The following is a 24,245-nucleotide window of genomic DNA, read 5'->3' on the forward strand; positions in this document are numbered from 1 at the left end:
GTGGACATGTGAGGTACGTAAAGGAGAAACTGAGGCCCCCAAAGAAGGGAAGTGACTTGCCCAGATCATTTGCTTGAATATTTACTTCCCTTTCTTACAACAATCCTAATGGCAACTTTATATGTTCACTACATAGGGTGCCTGACAAGTGTGTTAGCTCAAAGGAATCCTCACAACTACTTTGTGAGCTAGGCACATTTATGATTTCTCCTGTTCGGGTGAGGAAATGGGGACTCCAAGTGATCAAATGACTGGCCCAAGTCACATAGCTAGGGAGAGGCAGAGGTAGGATTGGAATCCCGGTCTGTCAGAGTCCAGAGCCTGTGCTCTCATCACTAGGCTATACCGCCAAAAAGTCCAAGTGGTCTTCAGAAACCCTCAGTCCCCTCAGTTCCAATTCACCAAGGCCTAGCTTTGGTGGAAGGGCTAGGAGACCCCTTTCTCCCTTCTTTTGGGGTTTCCCTAAGAGGCAGACTGGCAGCTCTCACACTTGGTTAATAAGGAGACAGAAGAAATAAATCCCTTCTTATTACACCTAAACCTGTCTTGCCTACTTGGCTCTGGAGTTAATCCTCGGGAGTTTAGAGAAGAGGGAAAAATAGTGATCTCAAACAGGCTGGACTCTGCCCTCAACTGTCATCTGAGTTGGGCGGTGAGCTGGGTGGGGGCTGGTGGTTAGAAATCTAAACAGATATTTTATTGGGGTTTATTGGGCTTTATTTGGGGCTGAAATGAGACCTCCAAAGGGCTTGCCTTTTCTTGGGGGGTGAGCAGAAAATGGGGGCATGCGTCTCTGAAGGTTTGCAAGAGTGAGAGAGACACACAGAGAGAAAGAGAGTTGAGAGAGAGAGAGGAAGAGAAAAGCAGAGCCAGAGTTGGGAAGGTAGCACGGGGGAGAGGCTGTGTCCAAGGTTCCCCTGGGTCTTCTCCAGAATTCCACAGCTCTGATGCTCAGGTACTCAGAAAGTGACCATGCTGTGCTGCTGGACAAAAGATGCCTGTGACTAGGCCCAGAGCCTGAGAACGAGTGAGGAAAGCAGCCAGTGCTGCCTATGAGGCAGAGGTGTAGTGCTCCAGGACAGATAACCAGCCAAGTATTTCTTCCAAAGTGTGTCACGCTATATTTTCTGAGGGGCAGTTCCAGATCTGCTCCCAGCCAGGATGCATACAAAGCCATCCACACCAGCTGCCATTTGGAGTGATGACTATGTGTCAAGCATATATTTGTCCTGGAAGGATGGTGCTGATACCACACCACCCCAGACCCCCTTTTTAAGTTGACCATTATCCATATTTGGACATGTCACTATACTTAATGAGAACTCAAAATGCTGGTGCCTGTTCAGATGTACTTCAAATGTCTGTTTTGGGGGTTTCTCAGAAGGGAGAGAAATAGTCTCGTGCTAAAATGGAAGAATGGGATTATGTCTTCTTAAGCTCCCTTCCAATATGGCTGCCATGATGGAGCGGGTACTTGGGTTCTAGCCCTGGAAAAGAGGGACTAGCCAGTAGGTCAGGTAAATTGGGCTGCTCTCTCCACACACCCCTTCCAGGCTCTGACCTCCCGCCATCCATCTGTGCCACCTCCCTTGTGCCCAGGTGCCTACGAGGCGGTCACTTTCTGCCCCAGCATCCCAGTTGTGGGACTCCTTCCACCCTCCTGGATGATAGCTGGGACAGGAACACTGGCTTTTAAATCACAATGCGTTTTTGAGAACAACCACAGAACAGCTCAGCCCAAGAAACCGAAACCAAATAGCACAGAAACAAGATAGAACCAAAGACAAATCGCTTTGGAGGAGAAGGGAACCAAGGGGAAAGGGATGGGAGTGGGGGGAGAAACAACAAACCAATCGATTTCCCCCCACAAAACAAAACAAAACCAAAAAGAAAAAAAAAAAAAAAAAGGAAAAAAGAAAAAAGAAGAAAACCAAAACAGAAAAACGAAACGGAAGACAAGAAACACTCCAACAGAAGGCGTTGGGAATTCACCAAACCAACAAGAGTAGCATGCAGAGAAATTTTTACATTCTCCCAGCATGCATCAGGCCCAAGTTACCATGACGACGAGGAGTGCAAAAAACTTAGCAACAACATCACCAAGGGATGCAGAGGCGACCACAATGCAAGCATCGCATGTGTGCGACCGGCCCTGGGCCGGGCTGGGCGCGGCTGAGATTTTCGTGTCTTTCTGGGTTTTGCTCTCACTTGGCGGTTTTTTGTTTTGTTTTGTTTGCTTTGCATTTATTACTTCTTATTCATATTCCATTTTTATTTAGTTCATTTTGTGTGTGTGTGTGTGCACATGTCTGCATGTTGTCCGTGTGGTGTCTGTGTGTGTTTTGTGTATGTGCGTGTCATTTTCAGAATGTAAAAATGTGGGTAAAGAAAGTAAAAAAGAAAAAAACACACCAACCTTCTCGAAGCTCTGAGGGATGTAAAGGGGGTTTGATGCGGAACACAATGACATGGGGAGAAGAGAAAAAATAGGGGAGATACAGAGAGTAAAAAGAGGACTTCCCAAGGCTAAAAGCTGCAATAGTTTGTCGTAGCTTTTTTTTTTCTTTAAACCAAAAATAAAAATAAAATAAAAAATAAAAAATAAAAAGAACAGCAATGACCTTTTTCTTTTTTCCCCCTCTACTCTGTCCTCGACATACAAGACATACATTTGCCTTTCTAGATTCTTTTCTCAATTCAGTTTTGGAGCATCTGAGACCCAGACAAAGATTGGGAGGCTAGACCTGGCTCCTCAACTGCCCCCCAAAGGAAGGAGGCTCATGCTGGGGACCCCGCCTCTGGGGGTTGAGGACACAGAAGGCCCCCTCCCTTCTTACACCCCTGCTAAAGGCCACACCCCCTCCCCATCCCACCCCTGCTAACCTCACTGTCTCTTTTGAGCCCTGCCAGACGTACAAACCCCCATCCCAGGTGTTGGCAGAGAAATAAGCAGGTTAGACGAAGACCAGTCAGTCGAAGTCATGAACATGTTACAACTCACCAGAGGTGCCGTGGCGGTGGATCAGATGTGCCCCCACCCTCCAGCCCACCCACACGCCCACATCCCCATCCCCCCCTCCACACGACCTCCTCCTCAGACACGAGATGCCAAATCCAAGGTCTAGAACCAAGGAGTCACTTCAGGGCCAGTGAGAGCTGTGGTTGATGGGGCAGAAGGGGGTGAGGGTTTGCGGGTGGGGGCAGAGCCACCCGGCTTCCCCAGTGGAGAATGACTAGGGCTTGGTGTACGGCATTGGGGAAACTGAGGTCTTGAGAAGGATGCAATCAAGTCAATTACATAGCGCTGACTGCGACAGCCCTGAGGTTTGAATGGGGCCCCGGTGTCCTGGCGGAAGCTGTTTCTACCACCCATCTTATCAAAAACAGCCATTAGGAGGCATGAGATGGAGGAGGAGGCAGATTAAGAGTTCTGAAAGGACCTGAGAGAGCCGACACAGAGAGAAGAGGGGTCGACAGAGGCATCTGGGGGGCGGCAGAGCCCCCGTGCACCTCTGAGGAGGCACCCAGGGATCCAGAAGGAAGGAAGTTCGTATAGAAGCTTCCTTGGGGGCAGGGGGTGGGGACTGGGGAGGCGCTGGGGCAAAGACCCCATGATTTTGGGCATGATGAAGTGGGAATCAGAAACAGTGAGCAACTGCTTCGCTGGGTGCCGTGCCTGTCTCAGCTGGATGGAACCCCCAGGCCCCCCGGCGGGGCATGTACCTGCTGTGGCCCCGGCCTCCCATTGGCCTGAACGTGTCCTCTCCTGAGGGTCATTAAGAGGAGACAGAGAGCACCGGGCTCTGGGACAGCCAAGGGTGCACGGGCCAGTGGGCAGGGGGCCAGCCTCAAAGACCCCTCCCCAACTCTTAGATTGAGGGCACTGGACGGGGGCATGGGGCAGTGAAGCGGGGAGCTACGAGGCCACAGTCTGGAGAAGCAAAGCCAACACACAACACGGGAAGGCACGACACACCACAGAAGCTGACTCGGGGGGTGGGCGGGCGGGGGGGCGGGGCAGAGGCCTGCAGGCTCCCCCGGCCCTGTAGGCCCAAGACTGACACCCCTCCCCCCCCGCCTGGCTCCCTCCTATCCTGCCATGGCTAACTTCCCCAAGTCCTACTGCCCATGGGGCATGTGTTATAAGGCACAGAGGGGGATTTAAGCTACCCCCATTTTACAGGTAAGGGAACTGAGGTCCAGATAGGGTAGCCGCCTCACCCAAGGTCCCACTGCGGCCGGGGTCTGCAGGGGACGGAGGAGCCCGGAGGCTGTGAGCCCGAAGAGGGTGGGGAAAAGGATGGGGCGGGTCCCTGCCTTTGACCTGGATACGGCGTTCCCTACCTCGCACGTAGAGGTTGGCGGGTGACGAGTAGCGCACACCGGCACTGTTGGTGGCCACACACTCGTATTTGCCCTGGTCAGTTTCTTCGCTGCTTTCGATCTGCAGGGCTCCTGTAGGGAGAGGGAGAAAGCTTGGCCAGTCAGAGAGGGGCAGAGGGTGGGCAGGGAGGGCTGTCCCAGAGTCCTGTCTGGCCTGTCTCCTGTTCTGGCTGGGCCAGAGAAGCAGACGCAAGAGGTGAGTTCGCCTAGAAGTCCCAGCTGGGCTGGGGGCTCCCTGGCTGATATAACCCCCCCTCTCAGCCTAGCCCTATGCTAGCCTGGACACACCGGATTCCCCATCAAATCCTCCACTCCCAACTGTAAAAGCAACTGGTCACGCAGGTGGTCCTCATAAATGACTGCCAAGTTAAATGACAAAGCTGGGGAAGAGTGTGTGACATGAGGGTGTGTTTGCCATGGGGGTGTGTTTGCCAAAGCACTAAGTGATGCTCCCCAGGCCAAGAGGAAAGAATGAGTTGGCATTCACAACCCATAACATTCATTTGAGAGAAGCAGAGACTTAAACAGCCACCACACCTACTGTACAAGTTCGGGGAGCTGGTGGTTGGTTTGTGGGTTTCAAGCAGAGCCCAGGTGTAAATGGACATGGGTCTGGGTTTCACAAGTGTGTTGGGAATCACAGGCCTCAAAGCTCTCAGTGCCTGGAAGTTAACGAAGACAGGGTTGTACTTCTTGAAGGGTGTTTGAAGTTTCAGGACAGGGTTACACCCCACAACAGCTAAAGCAAAGGATGTTGAAATGAATATGCGTTAAGCATGTTGGAAATCAAAGGCTTGAATCAAAGTCTTCTGTGCCTGAAACTCATTGAAGAGGAGTTAGAATTTCACCAGGTATTTGAATTCATCTAAGCAAATAGGGCTAAATTCACCCACCTATGTTTAAAACCACAGATCTGGATTCAAGATCCTGGGGCTCGTGAATAAGTGAATGAACTTCCTCAAGTGTGTCTGAAATTACAGTCCTAGACCCAACTCCACGATGCTCATGGATACGTGAGGATTAGACTGAATTTTCAAGAGTCTGAAATCAGAGGGCTGATTGAAAGCCTCTTATATTCACAAATAAAGCTGACGTTAAAATGCCCCAAGTGTGTTTGAAATCACAAGCCTGGATCAAAGAATTTGTTGGTGATGAGTGAATAAAGACGTTAAAAAAGAAGCCAATTTACTCAGTATGTTTAAAATCACAAATCCAAGGTCTCAGTGCCCACAAGCATATGAAAATAGGGGTAATTTCCCCTCAGTATGCTGCAAACCACAGACTTCACTTCCCATAACTTATAAAAATGAAGGAATGTTCCCAAGAATATTTGAAATCACACGCTTCAATCAAACACTAAAGCGCTCATGAGTACATGAAAATGAGGCCAGGATTTCCCCAAGGATATTTGAAATCGCAGGCCTGGAAAAAATCCTCATTTTCACAAGTCAATGAAGCTGAGTACGTTTGAGATTATGGGCTTTGATAACATACTTGAGCACCCACGAATAAAGAATGAGGCAAAGGTTTCCACAAGTATGTTTGAAATCACAGGCTGGATCAAAGTCTTCATTCTCATAAGTACATAAAACTGAGTGAATGTATGTAAGTATGTTTGAATCACAGGCATGGACCCAAGTACCTGTTAATCATGAGTAAATGAAGATGAGTGACTATCCCCAAGTGTGTTTGAATCACAGGCTTTGATCAGAGCCAATGCACCAGGAGTCCAAACATCCAGTCTAAGCTCCCCAGCTTTGTTAGTGGTTGTCCCACAAAAGTAACATGGACCCACAGATTGGGAGGTTCTCCCTGGGGGCTGTGGATGACGGCTCTGCCCCCATGGAACACCTCCTACTTTCCCCTGACCTCATGACTTTGGGGAAGCAGGCAGGTATCACTATGAAGGCCCAGAGAGGGTAGGGAGCCTGCTCTAGGTCACACAGCATTTCGCAGCAAAGATGGGACTGGACACTGATTCTTCTCCAGGGCTCCCACCCAGGCCTATTCTAGTCTCCTCTCTGAGGCAGCACTGGCGGAATGAGGGCTGGGGGCAGAGTCAGAGCTGGCCTTTGAAAATGCCTGTCTCTCTGTTCCCTTGAAGGCCCCCTCTGTGTGCTCATTTTACAGATAGCAAAGCCGAAGCTGGAGATGGACGAGGGCTTTGCATACAGCACTGGTCAGACACCTGGCTCCCAGCGCTCTGGGTGGGCGTGGGATGCAGTGTCCTTCCTGGAGAGGAGAAATCTCCCTCCCCATAGCCAGGTGGGCTGAAGAGTCACCACTGCCACACTCAGCCCCACAGCCACAGAGACACAGAGACGGGACATACACCAGGCAGGGTGGCGAGGAGGAGACACGTGGAGGGGGGTCTGTGGAGCCTGGGGGGCAGGGCAGTCAGTGAGAGAGTGTGCGTGGGTGGGGGAGCGAGGAAAGAGCCTCTTACCTCGGATCGGAGTGCTTTCTGTAAGGGAAGCAGAGAGAATCAGGTGAATATCAGAAGGCAGGCGTGGGGGGCCAGGGGGCCCCAGGGAGGCCAGGCTGGACCAGAAGCCAGGCCTGTCCATTCTGCTCCAGGGGGCTGAGCCAGCCTTGGGCCTATGGATGCTGTAGGCTTTGCTGAGGAAGACAGGGGGAGCCTCCGAGGAGCAAGGTGGGGCATGAGGGCTTACCAAGCAGGAGGGCTTCCTGTAGGAGGTAGCAATCTCCGAGAGTTGGGTTTGAGTCTGGAAGCCTCTCTGGATTAGCCTGAGGGGCATCTCTATGCCCTGGAGAGCTTTGTCAGCCTGGCCTGGCCTGGCCCCTTTGGTTACTTTCTCTCTGGGCCAAGGGTGGGAGGTTCAGGACCTCCTTTCTTTATTTTCTTCTTGGGGGGCCCAGCAAGGGGCTGCTTCCAAGTCCAGACCAGAGGGACAGGAAGTGATGGGTCTCAGGAATCTTGTTAGAGACAGGGGTGGGAGGGGTTAGTGCCCTAGGGCCGGGCATTAATAAAGCAGAGGGAAGGTGGTACAGACACAGGCCAAGTAGGAAGAACAGGTTAGGGGAACCTGGGGCAGAGGGAGAGCCCTGCAGCCTTGTTAACTTCCAAAAGGAAAAGAGGAAAGACCTGTCTTCTATTTGTCCACGTGGGCCCTTGGAGCAGGACAACTGGGGAGCAGGAAAACAAAGTCCTGGGCTGGAATTTTATACCTTCAGCTCATCTTCCTAGGGAGATACAGGAGGGAGGCCCCCTTCTCTCTGCTGATGAGGGCTGATAACTTGGCTGGGGACAAGCAGACCCCCAAGACCAAGCAGAGAAGTTGCCAGGAGTCGCTAGACAGGTGAAAGAACAGCTTCTTCCGCATGGCCCAGGCCCATTTCGCAGGTGGGCAAACTGAGGCCCAGAGGGGGCCAAGGAATTTCAGAGGCCACACCATGACCCAGTGGCACGAGTGGATCTCAAATCTGGCTCTCCAGCCTCCCAGGTTGGGAACCCTCTCGCTTAAACTTTTTCTGGCTCCCATATTATCACCGGAGATATCCTCAACCCCATGAGGTCATTCTGCCTGCTCTACACAGGAGCAAATGGGAATGTGCCTATGGTTACACTATGGAGAACTGGAATGTGGGTTGGTGGGAATCTAGGTTGGCCCTTGTTTTAGACTGTTTTCACTACACTCTGATGATGATGGTAGAGGAACTGGGCTTCGGACCAAATCGCCTATGGCCACTATACTGAGTGTAAAGAATGTGTCTCAAGTACTAAAGGTAGTTCCACTTCTCACCCTGAGGAAGATGAGAGGGGACTACATGGGCCAATATCAGTCACTCTCACTTTAGTAAGAATTAGCCCAGCAGTTGGTTTCAGGGGGTTCAGGCTGGATGCTGGGAAAAGTCAGTGAGAAGTATCCAGTACCAGCCCAGCTGGAAAATTCCCTACCTTACTCCTAGCCCCAGCCCACAAACTTCTGTAATTAAATCCTTTTCCAGCAGTGCTAAGGCCCACAATGGGACAGGGGGACTCTGTTAGGTGTGAGGTTCCACTAGCCCAAGGATTCTCCTCACCGACTTGTCTTTTTTCCTCTTTTCCTTTTGGGCATCTCTCTCTGCAGCCCACTGGTGCCCGGCTGCGGTGGGCCTGGGTGGCCAGTTGGGGGGGGAGTTAGTAAACATGCCACGTGGGGTGAGTCACAGTTACTGTCACGGTGGCTGTTAGTTTGGTGGGGAGGCAGGAGAGGGTCAAGGAGAGGGGCGTTAGTTGTTGACGTGGTGAAGAAATCAGACTTACCAAAGGTTTCTGAACGTTTACAACAGAGGGACAAGAAAAGAAAACAGGAACATTAATGATGGTTACTCAGAAGCCTGTATCCTCACTGGGGCGGGGTGGGGCAGACAGAGGAAGTCTGAATGATGATCTCATAGAGCATCTTATGTGCACTGGGCATTGAGTACATGCCAGGCATATCATGGCAGACACATGACAATAACACTACGAAATAGGTGCATTTTATGAGGATACGGAGGCTCAGAGAGGGTGGCCTGTGCTAGGACGCAGAGCTGGCCCGAGCCCAGGAGATCAGGCTCTGAGGTCTCCGTGCTCTCAACCATTTTCCTCTACGTGAGCTCTGATGGTGGAAGCTAGCCTCAGACAATGGGATGCCCCACGTCTGCTGAGCCCTACACGCTGCAAATATTCCCAGACAGGTCGAAGACGGGGGGAAGGTGCTTTCTCTTCCCAGGCCGGGTCTCTCCAGGGAGGAAATTCTGGGCTCAACGTTTGCCCCTTTTTCAGGGCTGGGGGCTTTGCTGGGGGATAGCAGAAAGCAGAGGATGGGCAGCAAGGGACGGATGGCTTCCAGGGTGGGGTCCTTGAAGGAACGGGAGAGATAAAGCAAAGAGATGTGCGTGGCAGGTACAGGGTGATTTCAAGAGGAACCCGAACAGGGGCAGGGCCTCACGCTCTGCTCAACTGAAAAAGCAAATTGTGACAAAGACACGCACACATATGTGCCCCAACACACAGACACATCGTGCCATGCCTGAGTCCCCACGCACGAGCACCAGGGAGATGCAGAGTATGTGCACACAGGTCACCGCCCTGTGTGCATGTGCCTGGGATGCACGTGTGACTGAGATGCACATGGACAAGGTTTGCTCTGGGAGGGGGAAGGTGAACCCAGGTGTGCTGATAGCCTGCCTGCACACCTGTGCCCCCACACACAGGAAGCAGGGCAGGCCAGCACAGGGAGCCCAGACACACACACACAGACGTGTCGTGAGGCTTGAATGACAGAAGCAATGCACACACAGCCCCCCAGGCAGATGGACTCACAGATGAAGCATGTGGTTCTGCCGAGACACAGCTGTGGAACCAACCATCCCCGAGGTGGCTAGGTCCTGTGCTCTGTCCCAACGTCTCCCTAGCCCAGCTGGGGCCTGAATGAACAGGCTGGATGGCCTGTCTGTGGCCCATCACAGATCCAACCCACCCCCCACCCTCTGCTTGTCTTGGCCCACTACATCTTCACTGCTTCAGCCTCGGAGACACTCTCTCCCTGTAGCTTTGTATGGCTCCCCATCACCTCACCTGTCTTGGCTCACTCTGCCTCCATGGCTTCAGCACTGGAAATACTCTCCTGCCATTGCCTTATGCAGCTCCCCTCTACTCCTACCTGCCTGGGCTCCATTATTTCTTCACTGGACATGCCTACTGCTTCAGCATAAAAGATGCTCTCCCTCTGCCACCTTCCATGGCTCCCTACTGCTTAGGCACTGCAGATACCCACCCTTCTCGGTGGCTTTCTATCACCCACAACTGTTTGTGCCTCATTCAGACCCCATTGCTTGAATATTGGAGACACTCTCCCCTGTAGCCCTCTATAGCTCCCTTCCCTGTGCATGTTGTCTGGGTCCATTATATCCCCACTGGTCAGGCATTGAAGAATTCTCCCCCTACTATCCTCCATAGTTGTCCATCACCCCTGCCTGTCTGTACCCCATTAGTCTCAGAGCTTGGGCCCTGGAGATGCTCCCCTCCCTCTGCCACCCCCCATGGCTCCCACATCCTGCCTGCCACCCACACTCACCTGATCGCAACTGCTTGATGCGCCCATTGCTGGCATTGGGGTCCACAGGCAGGAAATCCTTGAACCAGGTGATTTCGGGGTCAGGGTTGCCACTGGCGGCACACAGCATGGTGGCTGTCCGTGTCCGTTCCACCACCTTTAGCTGGGGGCCCATGTCAATGTTGGGGAAACCTGAGGGCAGCTGGTCCTCTGAAGGTGGAGACAGGGGAGAAACAGGACAGAGGCCTGAGTATAGCAGGGCCAGCCCTCCAGGACTGGGGCTTGGGGACTGGCCGGTCCTTAGTCTAGTCCCTGCCTGGCTGTGACCTCAGCTGCGGACCCAGGAATCTGCCATGGCCTGACACCTCCTCTGTGCAACTGGGAGACTCAGTCTCACATCAGGGACACATGGGAGGACAACAGGCTAAACCAACAGTTCTCAATTCTGCCTCCTGGGGGACACTGGTCAATGTCTGGGGACATCTGTGCTTGTTGCAACTGGGGGGTGCTCCTGGCATGGAGTGGGTAGAAGCCAGGAACGCTGCTCAGCACCCTTCACTGCATGAGACAGCCCCACCGCAATGATCCAGCCCCTTGTGCCCATAGTGCTGAGCGTGCAGAGCCTGGGTTAGCCAGAGGGAGCTTTCCTACACATACAACCCATGCCCCCCGCTAGACCCCTTTCCATGCTCCCACCACCCTCTGGAGGAACCCTGGTGCCCCACCCGCTGCTTGCCCCTGCCAGCCTCGGCAACCCCGTCTCCTGCACCCTACGTCCCCTCGTTCTCTCTAGTCCAGCCATGCTGGTCCTGCCTTCCTCGAAGTCAGCAGCTCTCTCCTGGGTCGCCCATTTCTGCTGTCCACTCGGCCTGGAATCCCCATTCCCGCCTCCATCAACTTACCCAAACATCATCTCGGACTAGCAAATGTTCCTCTGCAATAGATCCCCCTAGACTCCCAAATGACTTCTCTGGAGCATCGCTCTCCATTTGTGATGATGTATCTGTCACTGCAGGGTCCCTAGCACCCAGCACAGGGTCTGGCTCCATAAATGATTGAATGACTCAATCCCAGCTGCTATCAACACCATGACAGGCACCATGCCCCCGTCCTCAGTAGCCCTCTTTGCTGGCCAGGGTCTAGCTTCCCTTCAGGGTAAAGTGTGTGTGTTGGGGGCAGGGAGGGGGGAATGTGTATAAGGGGGGAAAATAAACTCCCTGGGGATTCTCGGTCCTTGAGTTCCCATGAGCGGTGGGAACGTGGCTCTGGGCTAATTGATGGGTCGGCCTCCATTCAAGAGCTCTGCAAACCGCGACCACATGCTCCATGCCCTAATTCAGTGGGGGCTGATGCCGGGGCGGGGAGGCAGCTTAGGGCCTCCCGGGTGGGCCGGCCGCTCCCACGTCTTCACTCCGTCTCCAGCACTGTGACCTCAGCCTCCAGGTGCAACTCCTAACACCCCCCCCACCCCCACCCCCAGCTCTGCTCTGGCTTGTCATCCTCAGTGGACAAAGGGTCCACCCGCTGGGCTAGGGGCAGCTTCCTCAGCACAAATTAAAATAGCCATTAGCTCCTTGTGTCCCCTCCCCAAATTCCTATGCTGAAGCCCTAACCCCCAGAATGTCACAATGTGACTGACAGGGAGAAAGGATCTTTAACGAGGGGATTAAGGTAAAATGAGGTCATTAGGGTGGGCCCTAATCCCATATGACTGGGGTCCTTATAAGAGGAGATTAGGACACCGACACACACAGAGGGATGACCGTGTGAGGACACAGGGAGAAGAGGGCCGTGTATAAGCCAAGAAGACAGGTCTCAGAAGAAGCCCACTCTGCCCACACCTTGATCTAGGACTTCCAGCCTCCAGGACTGCAAGAGCATAAGTGTCTGCTGTTTAAGCCACGCAGCCTGTGGTGCTTTGTTACTGTGGCCCTAGCAGGCGAATACACCTCACTCCATCCCTGATGGACAAGGGACGAAAAAGTAACCAAGACGCCAATGAGAGCCAGAAGCAGGCAAGTTCACCCACAGCTGGTAGGAACACTGGATGGTACAACCTGAACTGGGAGAGCGGATTTGTTTTTGTTTACAATTTTTTTCTCAATTAAAAACAAATTTTTAAGGGCCGGCCCGTGGCTCACTCGGTAGAGTGCGGTGCTGATAACACCAAGGCCACGGGTTCGGATCCTATATAGGGATGGCCGGTTCGCTCACCTGGGAGAGCGTGGTGCTGACAACACCAAGCCAAGGGTTAAGATCCCTATACAGAGATGGCCGGTTAGCTCAGTGGGTGAGCATGGTGCTGACAATACCAAGGCCACGGGTTCGGATCCCTGTATAGGGATAGCCGGTTAGCTCAGTGGGTGAGCGTGGTGCTGACAACACCAAGTCAAGGTTAGGATCCCCTTACTGGTCATCTTTAAAAAAAAAAGAAAAAACAAAAAAACAAATTTTTCTTTTTTGAGAGAGGGAATTTGGTACCACCCCACCAGAGACCCCCAAGCCCTCAGTTCGCCATCTGCAGTCTTCACATGCCCATGCACTAAAGAAGCAATGCACAGAGTTATTCCTGAGGTGCTAGTGGTAACAGCAGAATCTTGGAAACAATTTAAACATCCATCGATAAGGATGCGTTATACAGAGGCCAGACCATCCGTAGATGGGATACTGAAACCAGCAGGAGGGACCACAATATAAACAGATTTGGAACAAAGTCCAACAGACGTTGCTGAGTGTGCAAAGTTCAAAGTCAGAGATGTTGTAAACCAACAGTCGCAAACTACAGCCCCAGGGCCAAATCCGACCCTCTGTCTTTTTTTGTTAATAAAGTTTTATTGGCACACAGCCACTGCCTGTTCATTTGTGTGTCATCTACCACCGTTTTCCTACTACAATGACAGGGTTGAGGTGCTGTGACAGAGGCCGTCTGGCCTGCAGAGCTGAAAATGTTTACTCTCCGGCACTTTATAGAGAAAGTTTGCCACCTCCTGGTGTAGACAATGCTGCCGTTTGTGTAAAATGGAAACAATACACATGCACTTGCTTACTAAAGCCCAAAAGAGACATTGGCACAGTAAGGGGGAGGCTGGAGACAGAGGTGAGTGACGGCCACCATCTTGAGAGAGCACTGAGCCCTGGGCAGGCAGCAGAGAGGCAAGAGGCCAAGATCATACAAGGGAGCGGGGCAGGGGCCAGAACCAACATCTGTTTCCCCAGTGGAAGGAGAGAACTGTAGTCCCAGCCTGGGCATCACTGCTTGGAGGGAAAACAGCCCCAGCTCTAAGACCAAGAGCTAACTATGCACCATGCGCTGTCCAGGCACAAGAAGCTACAGGGATTATTTCACAGAGGGGAAACTGAGGCACAGGCAGATGCACACCTGTCCCAGGTCATACCACCAGGATGTAGGAAGGCTGGGACTTGATCCCAGCCCTGGCTGAACCTAGAGAAAGCTGTGCCATACCAGCTGCAAAACCCCTGAGCCCAGGTCTGGAGCCATCAGGGGCCTGAGGGGGCAGCCAGACCCTGATCAGGGTGGTTCAGGCCCCATCCATCCTTCCTGGACCCCAGTCCAGGACGACCTCACAAGTGGATCTAATTGGTCACCTATGATGTCACTGGAAGTTAAGGCCAAGATAACTAGGCCTCAATTGGCCCCGGTGCACGAGGCTGGGTCTGCGGGTGTTCCTGTGTGTGTGTGTGTGCGCACATGTGTGCACGTGTGCTTCCGGAGGCGCCTCTGCTGAGCATTAGCAGGCCGGCACTGTGTGTGGGTGCGTGTGTGCAGCGTGCGTGCCCCTCCCCCCATGTGTGTGCCTGCACCCTCTTATCCATGCACAAGCATTCCCCGTGTGTACGCAGCGCTGCGGGGGTCCCCGTGAGCGTGTGTGGGCAGCAGCCAGCCAGGGTACAGGGGGAGGCCGTGGCTGCCTGACGCTGCCGAGAGCTCCTAATTAAACAAAAATGTACATCGCGTACCACATTGTGCCCAATTCCTCGGAGTTTAATTAAAACAACAGCGCGGGAGGCGTGAGCGGGCTCCACAATCAGACGGCAGAGGAGGAGGGGGGTGGGAAGCACTGGGAGCCGCGTTGGAAGCCACCCTGGCAGCTCAGATCAGAGCTGAGATTGTCCCCCACTGCTGATGGCTCCACCAGGGAGTCCCTGGGGCTCAGGGTCTGGGCCTTGATGGAGAGGACAGTGCCCAGCCCAAGCACCCCACGTCCTTCTAGGTGGCCCCAAAACAGACAAGCAAAGGAAGCCAGAATGGGCCAGGGAGCATGTTTCCCAGACTCGCAGAGCCTTGGCGGTTAATGGATTCACAGCTTGTCTTTAACTCTCTGAGCGCTCAGAGTGGAGGCTGGCTGGCACAGGACAACGGGAGGCAGGCTGTTCTGTCTGTGCCTGGGAAAGGTCAGGGCAAAAATATCTGCTGGGAGGAGGGGGGCAGGCCGGGGTGTGCGAAATCCTTCCCTGCTCCTCCCTCTATCCACTCCCAACCCCTGGGCAGGACCCAGACAGACACCAGATGAAACTGTGGGGCTCTTGTTAGAAAATTATTAAGAATTTCCAGACGACAACAGCAGAGCTTTAAACTAAGTATAGGGCCTTTCTATGTGGCTGTATAGGTCACATGGCAGTGAAGCCAGCCCTGTCTCCCAGTTTCATGGGACCAGAGACTGAGATTAAGTGCCCCCTTTGGGCCACTGTGAAGCCTCCTCATAGGGCTCCAAGCTGGACACAGCTCTGCTGCCCCGGAGAATGTGAAAAGGACACCAGAAGCCACAGGTGGGAACCTCCCAGCTAATGGCTGCTTGTGGCTCATACCCATTGTTGGAAAGTCCCTGCAGGCAACAGGCGGAACCCACCCACCTAAGGGCTGCAGGAGGGCTGGTGACAGCTGCCTTGTTAAAACCAGAATAACAGTAATGAAAATAATAACTGAGAAGCAGAATTGACTGAGAGTGGCATTGTATTAACTTCTTGTTTCATTCACTCCTCTGGTTCATGTAATTATCCTTTGTGGTGAGCATCATTACCCTACTTTTTTTGTTTTTTAAAAGATGACTAGTAAGGGGATCTTAACCCTTGACTTGGTGTTGTCAGCACCACGCTCTGCCAAGGGAGCTAACCGGCCATCCCTATGTAGGGATCCAAACCCGTGGCCTTGGTGTTATCAGCACCACACTCTCCCAAGTGAGCCACGGGCCGGCCCCTATTACCTTACTTTAGAAATAAGGAAACTGCAGCTCAGGGAGGTTCATTAACTTGCCCAAGGTCACACAGCTACAAAGTGGCATCTTTGTTCCTTTGGGGTAACCACCCCTTACTAAACCATCTATGGGGCCTGACTCACTCTTTGGGTCCATGGAGGAATCTGGCCAATCACAGTATTTATTCCTCCTGAGCCACAGTTAGCTCAGGGAGGGGCAGGTGACCCAAGCTAATTGGGGAGGGACAGGGGGAAGCTCACTGAGGATAAAGTCAATATGAAAGAAAACAAAGCCAAGAGGCAGAGAGAGACTGAGCCCTGAGAATACTGAATAAGCCCCTGGATCCAGCTGAACCTGAAGCCAGCATACTCCCCGGACGTTCTAATTACACAAACCAATGAACTGTCTTTCTTACTTGAACCAATTTGAGTTGGATCAGCCTCTCGTAATCAGCAGAGCATGATCAAGACAATAAATGAGGATGACACAAGCCCCTTCACTTCTCTTTCCTGCAAAGGCTCAATAAATCCCCACCAGTAAGCTCTGGGCCCCGGTAGTGTTACAGGCCGGAAAAGGAAGAAGAGGTCCTCCAAAAGATCCAAAGCAGGAGGGTGTGGAGCCACTTTCATGGATTCCTTTGGTGTTTGTCCCCAAAGTCCGCAGCCCAGTTCCTCCCCCACCCACCCTGGGGAGCTCAATACCTCGGAGGACAGTGAGCTTGGCATGGACCGTGATCTCCCCAACCGAGTTCTGGGCCACACACTCGTACACATTTTCATCCCGGGGTGTCCGCAGCGGCTGGATCCTCAGCACAGCCCCCGCACTCTCATCAAACTCGATTGTCTGCCGGGGGCAGGGGAGAAAGGACAGGGTGAGGCTGAGGACCCAGAAAAGTTCCCATCCAGATTGGGCTTTAGGGAGATGGTGGTCACCCCCACAATCCCAAGGGTGACTGGAAGAGGAGCTGAGGGTGTACCTGCATGTATGTGGTGTCCAGCATAAATGCACTGGAGGTAGAGACCCGGGTCTGGGTACACATGACAAGCAAACAGTGCAGTATGCATGTGGTAGGTGTCACATGCATGTAAGCCCATGTGACAGGGATGCAAAGGTGTGTAAAGGTGTGCTGTGATGTGTGTGCCTGATCACGTGCATGCACTCAGAGTTGTGAATTTCCTTCTGTGTGCAGTGGTGCTGTGTGTGAGGAAAGACTCAGAGAGGGCAGGGCCTTGCCTGATGACACACAGAACTAAAGTAGCGCTCACTGAGCAGGCAGGTGGGGCCACATGGCAGGGAGGGAGTGGGAGAGGGTGTCCAGCCAAGGCTGCCCATGATGGTTCCCCATGTGGGGACGGCATCTGTGACGTCTCCCATGGCTGAGTGGCTGTGGCCTCATCTAGAGGGGAACGGGGGGGACTCTGGCCCAAGGCTTCCTGCCCCCCACGCTGACTCACCTCAAAGCGCTGAGAGTTGACCTTCTTGCCCTTCTTATTCCAGGTCACCCGTGGCTTGGGGTCGCCCGTGGCCTGACACACGAAGGAGGCCACGCCCCCTGACACACCGATCTGGTCTTTGGGTTCTTTGATAAACCTGGGGGGCTCTGGGGATACAGCAGGAAGGTGGGGGACTCTGGTGGGTCCAGGCTTGTGGCTAGGACCCCACAGAATCATGCAAACAAGTCCTCTACCCCCATCCAGCCACAGAGGTACCATATGGGCCCAACGGGAGGGCTAGAGAGAGAATGGGAAGGTGAAAATGACAGGCTGCCACCAAATGCCCTCCCCACCCACACCCCATGGCATCCGGGGGCCCAGAAAGCCCCCCGACCCCCACCTGGACACAGCAGCCACACACGCTCACATGCGGACATAACCTCACCTGGGCACACCCACTCGGACCCAGTGCCACAGGAGTTGGTGTAAGGGAAACCCCTGAGACTCTGGGGTCCCCAAATTCAGCACACGGAGGCCCCTAGTGGTGACCAGCCAAACCCTGGAGGGCCCTCAAAAAACTTAGAAGGGGATAACTTGGTCTAATTCTCTAGTGGGACATGTGGGGAAACTGAGGCACCATGCAGGAAGGGACCATGGGATATGGCATTAGAGCCAGCATTTGAACCCAGAGCTCCAGAGTCTCAGTCTGTGGGAGGCGTCCAGGAGGTGGCTGGACACGAGGAGTCAGGGTTTAAGAGAGTGATCCGAGCTGCAGGCAGGGGCTCAGAAAGGGTGAGTAACATCTAATCCTTCCAACAGCACACAGGGGCAGGGTCACCATAATCCCCATTTTATATGCTTGGAAACCGAGGCACAGACCAGGCAAGGCACTTACTCTGGTTGGACACACACAGCCAGCCAGTGGCTGAGCTGAACAAAGCTCATTTCTCCAGGCTGGCTCTCGCACCCCCATTCTCCATCCCCCACGATGGTGATCAGATGTATTAAATCTCTCCAAGAAAGTCTCAAGTGGGACTTCCTATGTCTTTTAACACCTTAAGCAGCCTCAACAGCCTCTGCCAGGACAGGCTACAGTGTCTATCCAGAATTCATTAACCTTGTTTTCTTTTTATTGACTATTTTCTCAGTAACTTTGAATCACCACAAGGGATACTGGATTTCCATTCCCAGCAATGCTACGGAATTGAATGAATCTGAGATTCTTATGAATAGACTCAAGGGCTACAACATACTTACAAGGTCCCTTAGAAAGCAACCTATACATCCAACAAAAGGGGACTGATCAAATGAATACCGGGATATCCATGCAGTGGAATACTATGCAACTGTAAAAAGTGGCAAAGATGCTTTTTAAATAAACTGCTATTGATGGAACATTTACTATTAAATGGAAAAAAAAAAAGTCAGGGGTAAAAATGTATAGCAAATGCTACTGTTGTATCATAAGAAAAAAGAAAATGGGGGGCCGAGCCCGTGGCGCACTCGGTAGAGTGCTGCGCTTGGGAGCGCGGCGACGCTCCCGCTGCGGGTTCGGATCCTATATAGGAATGACCAGTGCACTCACTGGCTGAGTGCCGGTCACGAAAAAAAAAAAACGAAAAAAAAAAAAAAAAAAAAAAAAGAAAATGGGGAAGCATGTGTGTGTGCGTGTGCATGTGTGTGTGTGCATGTACAGAAACAGTGGCTGCCTCTGGGGAGAGAAACTGAGTCACTGGACACAGGGAAAGAGACTTTGCACCTGGATGCTTTTTTGGATTTAAAACTATTTAAAGATAAATTGAAGTTATCTTTTAAAATAAAATTGTTTAAACAAAAAAGTGAGCTGATTAAAGAAAAAGAGTTAGGTAAAAGTTTTTTTTTAAGTTAGTAAAGTCTGGGTCTGAGGAGAGGCAGAGGTTGAGCAAACTTGAGCAACATTGTGTCTTTGGGCCTCCAGGATCGGCTGGAAATGGGTGGAGTCAGTGCAGGGAATGCAGGGGTTTATCTGGAAAGTTCCAACTGTTCAGAGGCACAGAATAGCTCAAGCAGGCCTCAGGTTTCAAATCTAGCTGCTCAGAGGCCCCAACTCCTCTTATCCATGGCTCAGGCTGGGCTCTGAATAAAACACAGTCCCTGCCCTAGTGGCCGGACAAGTCTCACCTCCGTCATTCAAGGTCTGCTCCTGTTGATACGACCATATGTGTCTGCATTGGCCATCTCTCTTGAAAATCCTAGACCTACTGTATATATAGGCATGTGTGGCTGCGCTCAACTCCTGTGTATCCCTCTGAGGCAGCGACTGGTAATCCCAGTGTACAAAGTCAAGAACATTAACAGGCTTGCCCATGGTCGCAGAGCCCAGAAATGACAGCAGCAGGATTTGAACCCGGGTCTTTGTCCTGAGCTCGCATCTTCCACTCCTATCACATCCCGGCCTTGATCCTGATCAGGGCAGACGCCTTGCTCCACGCTGAGCCCCAGGCTGGGCTTGCCTCCCTGGCTCTGACTGCCTGGGCTGCCCCCTCCTCTCCTAGGAATGATGACCAGGGGCCATATGTGTCCCCAGCCAAGGACATGGGGAAAAGTCACTGCAGCCAGGTCAAGAATCTTACTTCTGGTAAAACTGTCCCTCGGGAGCTGCTGGAAGGCAGGGCAGAAGCTGGCTGCGGGTAGCAAGAGGCATCCAGTGGCTTGTTTATGACTCTGAGCCAGAAGACGCCCAATGCGTCCTCCAATCCAGTGAGCGAGGAAGGACGGGAGCTGGACTCAGCACCCCGTGCTGTTCCTCCCTCCTGCACCCCCTTCCTCCTCCCTGCATCTGGCAGCTCCAGCCCCAGCTCGGCCAGCACCTCCCCTGGGGAGCCTCCTCAGATTCCTGCAGGCTGGGTCAGGATCCCCTCATGTCCCCACCCTGCCAGGGCGTGTCCCCCATCAAGGCCCTGATCGCACTGGGCTGCGATACCTGGTAATGAGGTACCCTGCAGGAAGGGCCAGGGGCAGTCCCTGTCCCCTGGGACCCTGTGCCTCCTCTGTATCTGGTGACCCTGGAGAAAATGAAGCTCTTGACCTTGTTACCCTCTTGCTCCTGGGCTTGGAGGGGTTACACCTCCCAAATGCTCTCCGTCTGCGGAGCAGATGCCTTCTCAGTCTATCTCCAGGCGACTCAGGGATCCGAGCCAGCCTGGAAGAGCTTTCTCTGCCCACACTGAGTCCCCCATTAGAAAATTTCTTGCGGATGCTTAAAAGCTCTCCTTGGGACAAACCATCCCCACTCTTTTCAGAGAAGGGGCTGAGCCGCAGGAACGACATCGGGGCCTGAGAGCAAGCACTCACGAGCTGCTAGGCCTGGCAGGGCTTGGCACTGTTCTCATGCCTGTGTCACGGAGGAGCAAAACCAAAGCTCAGAAAGGGTCAGTGACTGGCTGCTGGTCACACAGCTCGTGGTAGGCAGAGCTAGGATTCCAACCCAGTCCCACCCGGCTCCAGGGCACTGGAAAGAGTGCATGCTGGATAAATGGGGTTGTGGGTTTTCACCAACCACAAGCACCATGGGTGTCCCCATTTCTTAGATGAAGAGACTGAAGTTCAGAGTGGTGATGCCGACATTGCAGAGGTTGGGAAAGGAATCCAGGCCTCTCTGGAGGCTGGGGCCTGAGCCTCCCACTCTGTAGCCTGGCTTGGCCCGATTTCTGTTTTTCCATGTTAGATTCTGCAGAGAAGAATCTGGTGCCAAAGCTGGTGACCCACCCACCCTGTCCCCTCCAACCCCGCCCAAGCCAGTCCCACAGCATCCTGGGAAGGCCCCACTGGGCCAGAGCTGTTTATGGAGCATAAATTGCCCCTCGTTGCTGGCTGGTAAACATTTCTGCTGCTTGCCTGGGGCTCTCCGAGGGCTGCGGCCCTCACCCATCTGCTCCCCAAAGACCCAGGCCATCTCCTGAAGCTGTCAGTGCCAACCACAGTGCCCACAGCCCCGCTGCTGGGTCCCATGCAACAGGGCTCCTGCTAAACAGACTCACATGCTGGGGTCGACATACCCCAGCCTTGGAGAAGGGAGACCTGGGTTTGAGTCTAGGTCGTTACCAATACCTACAGCAATACAGCAGTAATGATTACAGAGCCACGGAGCAAGTCACGGCTGTACACTGGGTGCTGACATCCTGGGTCACACTTCCCTCACCATCCACCTGGACCAGCAGTCACCTCCACCCCGGTCCCCTGGCTCCCACCTACAGTCTGTCCTCCCTGCAGCAGCCAGAGGCCACCCGTGAGCCACCTGTGACTCATCGGGTCCCCTCTCTCCTCTGCGCACAGCCCTCCATGGCTCCCACCTTCCTCAGGGAATAGCCCAAATCCTCCCCGCAGCCTGTAAGGTCCTGCACAACCTGCCCCATCCCCTCCCTCCTCCCTGTCTCCTCCTCCTCACTCTGCTCCAGCCACGTGGGCTCCTCAATATGCCTTCAACATGCCAGGCATGGTGCTGCCTCAGGGCCTTTGTACATGCTGTGCCCTCTGCTTGGGACAGCTTTCCTCTGGATGCTCATGGGACATACCTCTCAGCACCTTTAGGTCCCTGCTCAGATGTCACCTCATCACTGCAACCTTCCCTGACACTACCCCGCACTTAAAATGCAGCCCCAAACTCTCCCCTCACATGCTCGTCCCCTTTCCTGCTGTTTTGCTCCCCAGTACCCCACCATGCCGTACACATAAATGTCTTTCCCTCACTAGCCTATCAGCTCTGTGAGGGGGTGGCATGTTTGGTTGCCCCCTGTGTCAAAAACAGCACCTGGCAACCAGCTGATGTTTATTAAAAACTCACTGAATGAATACACGGGAACCAGGATTCGAACTCAGGTTGGAGGAGTCTCCAAACTCCATGACCTCCACCATGCTGCCTCAGTTTCCTCACCTGTAACGAGGACAATCCCAGCTCCTGGGCTGTTGAGGCTTCAGTATAATGATAAATAAGATACCATATCATGCCCAAGGCTGATAATTATTACGGGAACAAGACGTTGAAGTTGTATATATATTATTTATTCAATCAGCTAAGTTAAATTAGTGATTCTCACCTGGGGGTGAGACTTTTTTGTCTGGAGGCATGTTGGACTGTCACAACTAGAGGGTAGGGTGCTCCTGGCATGGAGCAGGTGGAGGCCGAGGATGCTGCTAAATGTCCTGCAATGCACAGGACAGTCCGCAGCACAGACATGATCTGGCTCCAAATGTCCACAGTGCCAAGGTGGAGAAACCCAGAATTACATGAGTAAATGAAAAACGAACCATGCTCAGCACCTGTGGCCTGCCATTCCCACCGCAGGGAACAGAGCTCAGGAAGACACAGGCCGTGGGGGTGGCTGGACAGATCACAGGCCACCCATGCCTGGCCGCTGGCACCAAGGTGGTGTGGGCTGGGAACCAGGCTCTGGTACCAGGCAACCGGATTCAAATCTCACCATGACTGCTTCCTGGCTGTGACTTCATCTCGCTGTACCTCAGTTTCCCCAGCTGTACAAGGGGGATGATGATAACAGCATTCACCCCATCAGGTTGTGGTGACTGACCTGAATGTGTAAGGCATGGACTAAACCCAACATGAAAACCAGAAAAAGCATGAATGGACGAGGCAAGGAAGTATGGCTCCAGGGTCCTCACCTCGCAGCGATACTTATCATGCTTCCAGTGACACAGAGTCGCAGGCCCACTACATGCCAAGCAGCAGGCAGGGGCTTATTGCAGGACATTGTCACAAGAATACTGGGATGCAGGCAATGTTAGGAACCCCGTTCAATCAAGGAGGAAATAGCAGGTGAGGTAGGTTGAGTCACTGGCCCAAGATCACATAGTAGGTCGGCAGCAGAGCCAGGATTCAAACAGCCTGAATACGGAACCCAGTTTTTCTTTTCCCCACTGCCGTGACCCACTATGTCCCCATGGGCCTGAGTGATGCCTCCTCTAGGTCCCTCCTGGTGGGGTGGGTCTTGGTGTTGGGCCTGAAACTGACCCTCATCCTTTTCATGTTACAGCCAGAAATGCAGCCTTGCCCATCTGTAAACTACACCAACCTCTTTCACCTCCAGCCTTTCCATGTGCTGTCACTTCCACCAGAAATGTCCTTTCCATCAGCGAACTCCTATACACTCACAAAACCCCAGCCCCAATGCCCTTTCTCTTAAGAAGCCTCCTCTGGCTCTTCCTGGGAAGGTTTCTCTGCCTGTGTTTCTGCCACTGGGTGCTGGCGTTTCTGCTCACAGCAAGGGAAGGTGAACACCGTGCCTGATTCAGGAGTGACCTCGAGTAAGTCCTTGCCTCTTCTGAGCCTCAGTTTCCCTCGTCGGGAAATGTGGAAGGTAACAGAACCGGCACACTGGGTTTTATGAGGCTCAAAGTACATGAAGCAGGTAATGTCTGTGCTCAGCACCAAGCCTGGTGCACAGTCAGCGCTGGGGAAACAGACACCGTCAACATCATTCCCATCGCTGGTTTATTAATGCCATTGCTGTTATCTATCTCTGAATCTCTTAGGGCCCAGCACACAGCAGGCACTCAGCCTCATTCATGGCACATGGAAGCTCCATTTCACCAAACGGGGAGCCCTGGGGAAAAGGTGGGGACACGTGTTCACACACACACACCTGTAAACATGTGACTCCCGCACCCTTGCACCACATCTTACCTTCTGCCGTGCAGCCTCCGACCAGCAGGACCACAAGGAGGCCCATGGGACCAACGACAGATGCCATGCCAGGACCCCAGGCAGACGCCATGCTTGGCAGTGACCTCCGACCTCCACCCTGGAGCGGGGATGGCCCCCGGTCCCTCACGGAGAGGCCTCGAGCCGAGCGTCAGATGGGGCAGCGTCTGCAGAGAGAAGGCAGTGGCCATGAGAGGGCAGCGAGGAAATCCAGGGGGACCTTCGTGGAGGAGGCAATGGGAGGATCCCAGAGGGATGGGGAAGGGTCACGGGGCGGGGGCAGCGTAGGGTCACAGAAAAATGGGAAAGGGTCATGGGGTGATGGATGGAAGAAAGTGCTAGGCTGCTGCTATAGGCCGAATGTTTGTGTCCCCCCAAAATTCATACATTGAAATGTAATCCCCCGAATGATGGCTTTAGGAAGTGGGTCCTTTGGGAGGTGATAAGGTCGTGAGGGCAGAGCCCTCTTGAATGG

General features: G+C 53.2%; 1 protein-coding gene across 1 annotated transcript in view; it reads right to left on the reverse strand.

Moving 5' to 3' along the window:
- The window catches only part of PTPRS (protein tyrosine phosphatase receptor type S), a 68,120-nt gene that overhangs the window by 37,439 nt on the left and 6,436 nt on the right, over positions 1–24,245 (reverse strand). The window contains exons 2-6 of the mRNA XM_063108876.1: positions 23,753–23,937; positions 17,095–17,240; positions 16,342–16,483; positions 10,449–10,637; positions 4,345–4,455 (exon numbers count right to left, since the gene is read on the reverse strand). Of these exons, the coding sequence (XP_062964946.1) occupies positions 4,345–4,455; positions 10,449–10,637; positions 16,342–16,483; positions 17,095–17,240; positions 23,753–23,843 (679 nt within the window). The 5' untranslated portion in view covers positions 23,844–23,937. The remainder of the gene's footprint in view (positions 1–4,344; positions 4,456–10,448; positions 10,638–16,341; positions 16,484–17,094; positions 17,241–23,752; positions 23,938–24,245) is intronic.

Source organism: Cynocephalus volans, chromosome 10 (genome assembly GCF_027409185.1).
Source record: "Cynocephalus volans isolate mCynVol1 chromosome 10, mCynVol1.pri, whole genome shotgun sequence".
In the NCBI taxonomy this organism is placed as follows: Eukaryota; Metazoa; Chordata; class Mammalia; order Dermoptera; family Cynocephalidae; genus Cynocephalus; species Cynocephalus volans.